This window comes from Haliotis rufescens, unplaced genomic scaffold (genome assembly GCF_023055435.1).
Source record: "Haliotis rufescens isolate VD_foot unplaced genomic scaffold, xgHalRufe1.0.p SCAF_10, whole genome shotgun sequence".
Taxonomy (NCBI): Eukaryota; Metazoa; Mollusca; class Gastropoda; order Lepetellida; family Haliotidae; genus Haliotis; species Haliotis rufescens.
Window position 1 is genome coordinate 8,585,912 of NW_025963780.1, and position 13,127 is coordinate 8,599,038.

At 39.8% G+C, this 13,127-nt stretch overlaps 1 protein-coding gene across 3 annotated transcripts in view; it reads left to right on the plus strand.

The window, feature by feature from the left end:
• Nucleotides 1-13,127, plus strand: part of LOC124118618 (probable serine carboxypeptidase CPVL) — a 38,755-nt gene continuing 25,628 nt past the window's right edge. The window contains exons 1-8 of one of the 3 annotated variants that reach the window (XM_046480799.1): nucleotides 1-244; nucleotides 902-1,093; nucleotides 5,406-5,518; nucleotides 6,118-6,232; nucleotides 6,722-6,780; nucleotides 7,350-7,429; nucleotides 10,389-10,455; nucleotides 11,974-12,096. In XM_046480799.1, coding sequence (XP_046336755.1) covers nucleotides 916-1,093; nucleotides 5,406-5,518; nucleotides 6,118-6,232; nucleotides 6,722-6,780; nucleotides 7,350-7,429; nucleotides 10,389-10,455; nucleotides 11,974-12,096 — 735 coding nt within the window. In that variant the 5' untranslated portion in view covers nucleotides 1-244; nucleotides 902-915. Of the gene's footprint in view, nucleotides 245-296; nucleotides 435-901; nucleotides 1,094-5,405; nucleotides 5,519-6,117; nucleotides 6,233-6,721; nucleotides 6,781-7,349; nucleotides 7,430-10,388; nucleotides 10,456-11,973; nucleotides 12,097-13,127 lie in introns of those variants that run through there. The other 2 variants (XM_046480800.1, XM_046480802.2) reach the window with 2 other exon arrangements.

Consider the following 13,127-nt stretch of genomic DNA (forward strand, 5'->3'; position numbering starts at 1 on the left):
GACAATCCAAATACCTATTGCAGCAGTAAGCTGTCTGTGTATATCTGTTTAAATTCTACTCTCACTACCGATCTCCTTAAGGGACGTTTCACGAAAGGTTGACACATCACTGATAAATTAAAAAGCACAAGCACAAAGTGCTTTAAATAATACATGAACGTGTACATCATCCTTTTCGCCACGTTTTGAAACGACCGATCTGCTTTATCTTATCACGAGGAACGCATCGTACGACTTGAAGGAGGTAGGTCAATGGCCAGTCTGTTGGTCGTGGTCAGTTTCACTATATTCTATCTCTCTTCGCAGGATAATTGCCACTTTTGTTCGCAAAATCAACGACCAGATGTACCTGACCATGTAAAATAATTTATGAAGACTTCGTTATTTTAATTCACTATCAAAGCAACGGCAGGAATTCGCCACGTCACCTTCATGTAGGTATCATCCAAAATACTGCTACAGCGAAATTGTATGTAAGCAGCATGGGAATTCCCATGAGATACTGATGTAACAAACACCCAGTAGCCAACACAACACGTTTATCAATAAGTGAGGGGAATTGTACTTCGAAGATTACTAACCCAGTTCCAAAGTACTATCGGCTAGTTTCCACATGCCAACATCTATGCAGTCATATTGGGTCCCTCTAACAATAGAGAAATGTAGATGTCGACTGAATTAGACGCACTGGCAAGCCTTCCTCTGGAACATGTTACCTCGTAGATATGCAGATTAATGAAGACCATTCACTTCATTCTTGGAATCTTGGCTGTGGCTGGAATATCCGTAAAAGCTTTGAAACATCCTCACTGATCCCTTCATCACGGGTGCAGTAGTGTTGACGTTGTACTGAAACTTAAATCACTCTCTCGATCCAGTTAAAGAGATTTATAATTGTCAGGACAGTTACCAGCAATGAAGTCCTCCATGTTGGAAGTGCTGTTCATTATGGCATCAGTAGCAGCGGCCAGACAGTTGGACTGCTTGCGGAGCATGTTTCCGAAGCCCTACCCCCATGCCCTCAACAACGGCGTGGACCCGGGTCAGCCCCTCCTGCTGACGCCCTACATAGAGAGAGGCGACATAGAGAAAGGTGCTGTGAAAACATACGCTTGATAAAATATGTTGTCATATATGCGGCTTCGAAACAACTTCGTCGTGAGATTTGTGTGCAGTTGGAGAAAATATATAAAAATTTCCTGCAATATGAAGGAAGCTTCCTTAGTCCAGACTATCAGCCTTCCACACGAGTGCTGGTGAGGAGGTACTATTAATGGACAATGATTTGTATCGGTCGAGTGACAAATCGGTTTCACCAGAAGCGCACGTAAAGTTGTACTTGCCACAATAACAGACTAACATAGTAATCAGTAGGAACTTCCATAGTTTGTCTCAGTTCTGTAACACTATACAGACAAAAATAGTAACCAGTAGAAACTTCCATAGTTTGTGTCAGTCCTGTAACACTATACAGACGAACATGGTAATGAGTAGAAACTTCCATAGTTTGTGTCAGTTCTGTAACACTTAACAAAGTAACAAGTAGAAACTTCCTTAGTTTGTGTCAGTCCTGTAACACTATATAGACAAACATAGTAATCAGTAGAAACTTCCATAGTTTGTGTCAGTTCTGTAACACTTTACAAAGTAATCAGTAGAAACTTCCAAAGTTGGTCTCAGTCCTGTAACGCTTGACAAAGTAACCAGTAGAAACTTCCATAGTTTGTCTCAGTCCTGTAACACTTGACAAAGTAACCAGTAGAAACTTCCATAGTTTGTGTCAGTCCTGTAACACTATATAGACAAACATGGTAATCAGTAGAAACTTCCATAGTTTGTGTCAGTTCTGTAACACTTTACAAAGTAATCAGTAGAAACTTCCATAGTTTGTCTCAGTCCTGTAACACTTGACAAAGTAACCAGTAGAAACTTCCATAGTTTGTGTCAGTCCTGTAACACTATATAGACAAACATAGTAATCAGTAGAAACTTCCATAGTTTGTGTCAGTTCTGTAACACTTGACAAAGTAATGAGTAGAAACTTCCATAGCTTGTCTCAGTCCTGTAACACTTGACAAAGTAATGAGTAGAAACTTCCATAGTTTGTCTCAGTCCTGTAACACTTGACAAAGTAACCAGTAGGAACTTCCATAGTTTGTGTCAGTCCTGTAACACTATATAGACAAACAAAGTAACCAGTAGAAACTTCCATAGTTTGTTTCAGTTCTGTAACACTATATAGACAAACATAGTAATCAGTAGAAACTTCCATAGTTTGTTTCAGTTCTGTTACACTATACAGACGAACATGGTAATCAGTAGAAACTTCCATAGTTTGTCTCAGTCATGTAACACTATACAGACGAACATAGTAACTAGTAGAAACTTCCATAGTTTGTCTCAGTTCTGTAACACTATACAGACAAAAATAGTAACTAGTAGAAACTTCCATAGTTTGTGTCAGTCCTGTAACAATATACAGACGAACATGGTTATCAGTAGAAACTTCCATAGTTTGTGTCAGTCCTGTAACATTTGACAAAGTAACCAGTAGAAACTTCCATAGTTTGTGTCAGTCCTGTAACACTATATAGACAAACAAAGTAACCAGTAGAAACTTCCATAGTTTGTTTCAGTTCTGTAACACTATATAGACAAACATAGTAATCAGTAGAAACTTCCATAGTTTGTTTCAGTTCTGTTACACTATACAGACGAACATGGTAATCAGTAGAAACTTCCATAGTTTGTCTCAGTCATGTAACACTATACAGACGAACATAGTAACTAGTAGAAACTTCCATAGTTTGTCTCAGTTCTGTAACACTATACAGACAAAAATAGTAACTAGTAGAAACTTCCATAGTTTGTGTCAGTCCTGTAACAATATACAGACGAACATGGTTATCAGTAGAAACTTCCATAGTTTGTGTCAGTCCTGTAACATTTGACAAAGTAACCAGTAGAAACTTCCATAGTTTGTGTCAGTCCTGTAACACTATACAAACATCGTAATCAGTAGAAACTTCCATAGTTTGTCGCAGTCCTGTAACACTATATACACAAACATAGTAACCAGTAGAAACTTCAATAGTTTGTCGCAGTCCTGTAACACTATATACACAAACATAGTAATCAGTAGAAACTTCCATAGTTTGTTTCAGTTCTGTAACACTATACAGACGAACATAGTAACTAGTAGAAACTTCCATAGTTTGTGTCAGTCCTGTAACAATATACAGACGAACATGGTTATCAGTAGAAACTTCCATAGTTTGTGTCAGTCCTGTAACATTTGACAAAGTAACCAGTAGAAACTTCCATAGTTTGTGTCAGTCCTGTAACACTATATAGACAAACATGGTAATCAGTAGAAACTTCCATAGTTTGTGTCAGTTCTGTAACACTTTACAAAGTAATCAGTAGAAACTTCCATAGTTTGTCTCAGTCCTGTAACACTTGACAAAGTAACCAGTAGAAACTTCCATAGTTTGTGTCAGTCCTGTAACACTATATAGACAAACATAGTAACCAGTAGAAACTTCCATAGTTTGTCTCAGTCCTGTAACACTATACAGACGAACATGATAATCAGTAGAAACTTCCATAGTTTGTCGCAGTCCTGTAACACTATATACACAAACATAGTAACCAGTAGAAACTTCCATAGTTTGTCTCAGTCCTGTAACACTATACAGACGAACATGATAATCAGTAGAAACTTCCATAGTTTGTCGCAGTCCTGTAACACTATAAACACAAACATAGTAACCAGTAGAAACTTCCATAGTTTGTGTCAGTCCTGTAACACTATACAGACAAACATAGTAATCAGTAGAAACTTCCATAGTTTGTGTCAGTCCTGTAACACTATATACACAAACATAGTAATCAGTAGAAACTTCCATAATTTGTCTCAGTCCTGTAACACTATACAGACAAACATAGTAACCAGTAGAAACTTCCATAGTTTGTTTCAGTTCTGTTACACTATACAGACGAACATGGTAATCAGTAGGAACTTCCATAGTTTGTCTCAGTCCTGTAACACTATACAGACAAACATAGTAATCAGTAGAAACTTCCATAGTTTATCTCAGTTCTGTAACACTATACAGATAAACATGGTAACCAGTAGAAACTTCCATAGTTTGTTTCAGTTCTGTAACACTATATAGACAAACATAGTAATCAGTAGAAACTTCCATTGTTTGTGTCAGTCCTGTAACACTATACAGACAAACATAGTAATCAGTAGAAACTTCCATGGTTTGTTTCAGTTCTGTAACACTATACAGACGAACATCGTAATCAGAAGAAACTTCCATAATTTGTCTCGGTCCTGTAACACTATACAGACAAACATGGTAATCAGTAGAAACTTCCATAATTTGTCTCAGTCCTGTAACACTATACAGACAAACATGGTAATCAGTAGAAACTTCCATAATTTGTCTCAGTCCTGTAACACTATACAGACAAACATGGTAATCAGTAGAAACTTCCATTGTTTGTGTCAGTCCTGTTACACTATACAGACGAACATCGTAATCAGAAGAAACTTCCATAATTTGTCTCGGTCCTGTAACACTATACAGACAAACATGGTAATCAGTAGAAACTTCCATAATTTGTCTCAGTCCTGTAACACTATACAGACAAACATGGTAATCAGTAGAAACTTCCATAATTTGTCTCAGTCCTGTAACACTATACAGACAAACATAGTAATCAGTAGAAACTTCCATAGTTTGTGTCAGTCCTGTAACACTATACAGACGAACATCGTAATCAGAAGAAACTTCCATAATTTGTCTCAGTTCTGTAACACTATACAGATAAACATGGTAACCAGTAGAAACTTCCATAGTTTATCTCAGTTCTGTAACACTATACAGACAAACATAGTAATCAGTAGAAATTTCCATAGTTTATCTCAGTTCTGTAACACTCTACAGACAAACATAGTAACCAGTAGAAACTTCCATAGTTTGTGTCAGTCATGTAACAATATACAGACAAACATGGTAATCAGTAGAAACTTCCATAGTTTATCTCAGTTCTGTAACACTACATACACAAACATAGTAATCAGTAGAAACTTCCATAATTTGTCTCAGTCCTGTAACACTATACAGACGAACATCGTAATCAGTAAAAACTTCCATAGTTTGTCTCAATCCTGTAACACTATACAAACGAACATGGTAATGAGTAGAAACTTCCAAAGTTTATGTCAGTCCTGTAACACTATATAGGCAAACATAGTAACCAGTAGATACTTCCATAGTTTGTCTCAGTCCTATAACACTATACAGACGAACATGGTAACCAGTAGAAACTTCCATTGGCCCAAACCTGTAATATTCTATGAGATGTCAATAAATGACTCCTTGTCTTCATAGCCCGGCTGGTGAGTGAAACGGGGTCTTACATTCCCCAACCGGGGCACTCCGGCTTCCTAACTGTCAACAAGACTACCAACAGCAACATGTTTTTCTGGTTCTTCCCGGCACAGGTATGTCATGTTCTGTCACATACAGTCACGTCATTTCACGTAACACACAGTCACATCATGTCATGTTCTGTCACACAAAGGGAGATCATGTCATGTCATGTCACACACAGGATGTTCACAGAACAGGTATGTCACACACAGGAACGTCATGTCATGTCATGTCACACACAGACATGTCAGGTCCTGTCACACACAGGCATGTCATGTCACAAACAGGCACGTCATGTCTTGTCATGTCACACACAGGCACGTCATGTCACAAACAGGAATGCTATGTTATGTCTAGTCACACACAGGTTCTTCACGGCTCAGTCATGTCATGTCATGTCACGTCATACACTAGGGTCTTCAAAGCAGGTTATGGACATCATACCATGATACACACAAAATCTGAACAGGGAGGTATGTCCTGTCATGTCACACTGAGGATCTGCACAGATGAGGTATGTCATGTCACACTGATGATCTGCACAGCTCAATTATGAATATAATTAAAATAAACTCATATGTGCCAACACACGATCTGCCCTATGTCATAGGTTTGTTGTTGCATCATTTGTTTCTGTTACAGATATATTGTTTTTGATTCTTTATGACAGGTGAACCCCAAGACTGCTCCAGTGCTCGTGTGGCTGCAGGGTGGACCCGGCGGATCCTCCCTCTATGGTCTGTTTGTGGAACATGGACCCTTCTCTGTGGATGAGCATGGCAACTGTAAGTTTCTCCTGGTCCTCTGTGGAAGGATTTTACAACCATGCTTCTCTCACATTCATACGACACACGATAGAGGAAACGACGATTTAGACACTACTACTGAAAAACAAGGCCACGTAAGACTCCTTGACGCACTGGTTCAAATGGTTATGAATTATGAATGAAGATGAAAAGTGGGAATTCTTTAATTATCGTTTTCCTTGTACATGTATATTGAAGGCAGTATGTACGTGTTACAGTCGTCTATTCATCGAAGCATTGGTGATTAATGTAAACACCGCAGTGATCCGATATACCTGCCACAACCGCAAAACGATGAATCATGTACGAAAACAAAATAGTGAAAGTGATAACTACTGCTCAGACATGGCGAGTCCCTGTACGTCAGGTATTGACACACTGTGTGGGGGTACATTTTGTAGGATACAGCATGATGCGTTTTGGGTCCCTTTTGTAGTGAACTAACTCTTTACTCAATATTGTTTACAGTGGTGAGGCGCAACATCACCTGGAACTCTCGCTACTCCATGCTGTATATTGACAACCCTGTGAGTTGGACTGTTAGCACCATAGAATACTTTCGTGAAGCCCAGACCAGAATCGACTATTCACAGGCCGATGTAGTAAAGCGGTAATACTGATAAGTGCGGCGTAAAACAACATTCACCAACTGGTGCGCCTCCTTATATTATATGTAACAGATACATATGTATGGAATCCTGCCAGTAAGGATGGTACCTACAGTTCACTATCATGAAAAGATGTTGTTTTCATAATAAACTCAATCCACCCTGATGAGGGATGATGATGAGGGCGTTCAATCGCCAAGCCGAAAACCCACACTCGATTCCCCACACAATGTAGTGAATCCCATTGTTGGTGTCTAGGCCTTCAGCAACCCATGCTTGCCGTAAACGGCGACTAGGTTTGTCGTTAGAGGCGACTAACGGGATCGGGTGGTCAAGCTCGCTGACTTGGTTGATGCATGTCATCGTACTCCATATGCGTGGATCGATGCTCACGATGTCAATCACTGGATTGTCTGATCCAACAACAACCTCCAAAATTACTAAACGCGGAGCCCTACCCCCTCACTCTGGTGGGGATGCTGTTGCAGGTAGGGACTGGTTTCAGCTTCACGGGCAATGATTCCGGCTACGCTAACAACGAAGAAGATGTCGCCAGGGATCTGTATAGGTATGACACGTGGTGTTTTCAAGCCTTGATTTCAGATCTGCTACTCTTCGAAATTAATAAGATATTGATAGACTCGCAGGTGACAAAGATACAGCCGTGATCGAATCGGGACCGTGAGTTTATATTGGAAACCGTTGTTTCTTTCCGCTTTGATTTATTTGTGATATCGGGGATTCAGAAGACTTCGTTCAGTAAAATGATACATCAATTGAAATACAGGTCACCAGTAATATTTTAAATGTTTCCACATATTTCTTTTGCTGGAGAATATTTTCACTTGCTTCAGATGAAAAAAGCCATCCCAAGATAAGTTTGTTAAAGAAAGATACGAGTTTCAGTATTCATATGAAAATACTAACTTTTAGTAGTAACATTTTATCTTATTCGTATGTGTTATTGCGCACTGATGACCTTTATTTCATTTATTGTACTTTTACCGAATAGGCGCCCATATATAGGCGGCCATTTGGTCAAATTATTCAAAGTACTCGCGTACCCAAGTACCCAATAATAGTCAAATGATACGAATAAAGAATGAATGTTACACATAAAGGTCATTGTTTACATACAAATAATGAATTCAAAATACAAAACGAGACCAATGAACAACTCGTAAACAAAAGACGTCATATATATGTAAAGAAAGAACAAAGTGTACTGAAGAACGTCAGTGAACAAAAAGGACACTAAACTGCTAGAGGACAACATTGACATTAAAGAACGCCAGATGGCGCTGCAAATTGTGAAACATTTCGAGTTTGTTGTCTTCCCAATGTGCCTACAATCCAACTGTGTCTACAGTAAAATCATGAAGTGATACGGTCTCATGCTCAGAAAGTGATGCACGAGAGAACATGACTGTTACCTGTTTCACGTGTGATATGAGATAAACTTGTCCATACTGAGACAACGAAACAATGTAGGCACAATGAAACACTTGTGAAATGAAATAAAACCATAGCACCTAACGAAAGTCACGGATATATAATATTTATGATATAACACAGAAGAATAATATAACAATAGTTTTGGCAAAACTGTTACAATCAATCAATTAACCGCAGGCAAATCATAGAAGGTTATTGTCCTAATTTGATACGGTGACCAGTGACATCTAGGAACTGCATCTTTCTTTCCGAGTCGAGATGGCCCTTCAGTCTCATCAACCTGTTGTCCAGTTCCCAAGACACGTTTTCGGATTTGGGGAAGGGCTCCGAGATCCAGTTGGGCATGCTGTGCCCTGTTCACTGCTTACAGGTTCTTTGTGTGAGTTACAAACAGGAAGATGTTGGGATGGGTCATTGAGATCCTGTTTTTCAGTGGATCATGCCACCCCTCGAGGTGGTTGTTTGTGTCGGGTCCAATATATGTCAATATTGACTCCACATGCATAGTCATAGTCAACCAAGGTTGACGTCAAGTAGTCGTTGATAGATCTGGTCTTCTCGGAGTCATGGCCTTCCTCCATCACCGCCGTCCTGGCGCCTTGAACTTGACGGTGGCAGCAGGGGAAGGGCTTGGTGATATATAGTTAAGAATAGTTACTAGTAATTGATGTGATTGGTTCTATGTTATTTTGTTGTTATTTATGCAGTAATAAGTATTTCATTCCTCTACTCAGTTTTTTTAGTTACTAATTTTATACAGGCATCTGCAACAGTACAAGCCTGACTTGATTTGGCAACAGATATTTAAAAAATAGTCAAACAATAGTGGTTCTGTCCATTTAAATAAATAGGGATGAAACTGAGTTCCCAATGTGCCTTCATTAATCTCTGTAGGCAAATTCGGATGTAGGCACAATGGGATTGAATCCCGAGTTTAATCGGCTTGTTCCGCTGTGTACATGATAAATGCATGGCGAAGTGCTCACGGTATTACGTCAGTCCTCGTAGCCCTCGGCTTGTGACATCATATACATGTGTGTGTGTGTGTGTGTGTGTGTGTGTGTGTGTGTGTGTGTGTGTGTGTGTGTGTGGGTGCGTGCGTGCGTGTTGCGTTTATGTATCGAACGTTCAGTCATCGTCACCGATAGTATACTGTGTGTTATCCGACATCTGTCTACGTGTACGTATATTTACTCCACTTCCTTCAATAAACACGCATGTAACGCGTGACATATATTTATGTCGTCAGGTATTTGAAAAAGACAAAGGGATACGTTTTTGCACAGTACTTTTATCGGTGTGTCGAAATTTGCTGTTTTTTACGCATAACAAACTCTCTGACAATACTAAGCAGTCTCTTTTTTAAATCGGGTTAATATTTGAAGTTACATTTACCTACATCAGACAGGAAGTGTAACATTTTACATCTCTCAGTAATAGTATAATCATGATAGTCTGAGTTTGGCCAAGTGCCGCAGTATTCTTGCACAACGTTCTGTTTTCAACTCTTAGGAAAATGTGCGTCAAAAAATAACTCGGCATCATATAACACTTTCGTGTTTGACGTCACACGCTGAGTGCACGAGGAATGAGGTAATAGATTGAGCACTTAGGCATGCATTTATCATATACACGGCGGAACAAGCCGACTAAACTCGGAATGTTTTACAAATTGCACGCCACCTGGCGTTCTTTATTGTCAACGTTGTCCTTTTTTGTGTCTTTTTGTGCACTGACGTTCTTCAGTACACTTTGTTCTTTCTTTACATATGACGTCTTTTGTTTGCGAGCTGTTCATTGGTCTCGTTTGGTATTTTAAATTCCATATTTGACGTTATTTGTAACATTCATTCTTTATTCGTAACATTTTACTATTATTGAAACCTTTTATCCCTTATTTCAACTTTTTATTTTTTCACCGAATTCTCATACGAGTAAATATACACATTGGTCTCTGATATCTTTTCAACGTCAACATAAGATAATTCACCAATTAAACTGTTTTCAGCGTAACATTGAACATTGTATAGTTAATCATTTTCGTTGTGATCAGCACGTCTATTTGTTTACAGTTGTCTGACGCAGTTCTTTCAGATATTTACATCATATCAAAGCAATGACTTCTACATCACCGGAGAGGTAAACTTCGCTTCATGTTGGTTACTGTCCCGAGATCAGGGTTAGAATAGGTCTTCAGCAATCCATGCTTGTCTTAAGAGGCGACTATTGGGATCGGGTGGTCATGCTCGCCGACGTGGTTGATGCATGTCATCGAATCCCAATTGCGTAGATCGATGCTCATGATGCCATTGCCTGGATTGTCTGGCCCAGACTTGGTTATTTACAAACCGCCGTCAAATAGCTGGAATACTGCTGAGTGCAGCGTTAAACAAAAAAAACAAACCCGGACACAAAAACAAATCATGGTGGGACTGTACACTATTTCGATGTTTTGAGGTCTCTTCCTGTAGTGTGGTGGCCAACTGTCAGTATATTTGGGGACGATGTTCACACCATGGTGTTTATTGGCTGAATTATTAATGCTTTATATAGATACATGTTTGGTGTGCCACCATTGCACTCGATACTTATATCAGTCATCATCAACCATTTAACAACAACATATTTGTGGAAACATGGGACACATGATTGGGTCGTCACATTTCTCTGGAAGCGTCTTAGCGATGTGGATGAAGAATAATATTTCCAAAAGTATTCAAATAATCATTTATCTCCAAAGAATATGGGTAAATAATATACAGTTATAGGCAGTTCCTTGGATTTCTAGTACAACCAATATCTGTGAACTGTAATTCCAGTCGTATAAAGGGAACTATATCCCTGCCATCTCCGACATCACTGTATCTCTGTCCCCGCCATCACCTACATCACTGTATCTCTGTCCTCTGTCCCCGCCATCACCTATATCACTGTATCTCTGTCCTCTGTCCCCGCCATCTCCTACATCACTGTATCTCTGTCCCTGCCATCTCCTACATCACTGTATCTCTGTCCTCTGTTCCCGATATCTCCTACATCACTGTATCTCTGTCCTCTGTTCCCGCCATCTCCTACATCACTGTATCTCTGTCCTCTGTTCCCGACATCTCCTACATCACTGTATCTCTGTCCTCTGTTCCCGACATCTCCTACATCACTGTATCTCTGTCCTCTGTTCCCGCCATCTCCTACATCACTGTATCGCTGTCCTCTGTTCCCGCCATCTCCTACATCACTGTATCTCTGTCCTCTGTTTCCCAGTCGTACGCAGGGTAGTACGTCCCCGCCATCTCCGACATCACTGTATCTCTGTCCACTGTTCCCCAGTCGTATGCAGGGTAGTACGTCCCCGCCATCTCCGACATCACTGTATCTCTGTCCACTGTTCCCCAGTCGTACGCAGGGTAGTACGTCCCCGCCATCTCCGACATCACTGTATCTCTGTCCATTGTTCCCCAGTCGTACGCAAGGTAGTACGTCCCCGCCTCCTTTAACTTCACTGTATCTCTGTCCAATGTTCCCCAGTCGTATGCAGGGAAGAACGTCCCCGCCTTCTCCAACATCACTGGATCTCTGTCCTCTGTTCCCCAGTCGTATGCAGAAAGGTACGTCCCCGCCATCTAAAATATCACTGTATCTGTGTCCTCTGTTCCCCAGTCGTATGCAGGAAAGTACGTCCCCGCCATCTCCTACAAGATCCACGTGGAGAACCCAACAGCTAAAGTGAAGATCAACTTCAAGGGGATGGCTATCGGAGATGGCCTCAGTGATCCAGAGACAGTGAGTAGCGAGAATCGGAACATGAAGATTCTGGAAAAAAACAACATTTACTAAGAACAAATTACTTATGGACAAGACACTCGGTTTGAAGAGGCAAGCCTCGATAACTGACTAGAAATAACAAATACAGGTGACATACTCACTCGATAGAATAGTGTATACGTTGGAATGTTCGTTATATCTGTGAACTCTTGCAAAATGCAAAATCATGGTTATATACGGGCACACATGTACGTGTTGGCATATATGTTTCTTTGAAGATCACAACTGGCACATAATCATGTGTCACATTCATTGCAACACTGAAATTACGATGTTATAATTTTTTTTAACTTGTTTTGTATAACATGTCTCTTGGTCGAATAAAGTGAGGATGTTTTTGGTTAGTTGACGGCGTAGCATGTCTTTTGATCCAATAAAGTGAAGAGGCTTCTTGGTTAGTTGACGATATAGCATTCTCTTGATAAAAAGTGAAGAGCGTCCTTGGTTAGTTGACGATATAGCATGTCTCTTGATCGAATAAAGTGAAGAGGTTTCTTGGTTAGTTGATGATATACCATGTCTTTTGATCGAATAAAGTGAAGAGCATTCTTGGTTAGTTGACGATATGGCATGTCTCTTGATCGAATAAATTGAAGAGGTTTCTTTGTTATATGACGATATAGCATTCTCTTGATAAAAAAAAGGGAAGAGCGTTCTTGGACAGTTGACGATATAGCGTGTCTCCTGATCCAATAAAGTGAAGAGGTTTCTTTGTAAGTTGACGATATAGCATTCTCTTGATAAAAAAAGTGAAGAGCGTTCTTGGTTAGTTGATGATATAGCATGACTCCTGATCGAATAAAGTGAAGAGTAGTCTTGGTTAGTTGACGATATAGCATTCTCTTGATAAAAAAGTGAAGAGAGTTCTTGGTCAGTTGACAATATAGCATTCTCTTGATAAAAAATGTGAAGAGCGTTCTTGGTTAGTTGACGATATAGCATGTCCCCGATCGAATAAAGTGAAGAGCATTCTTGATTAGTTGACGATA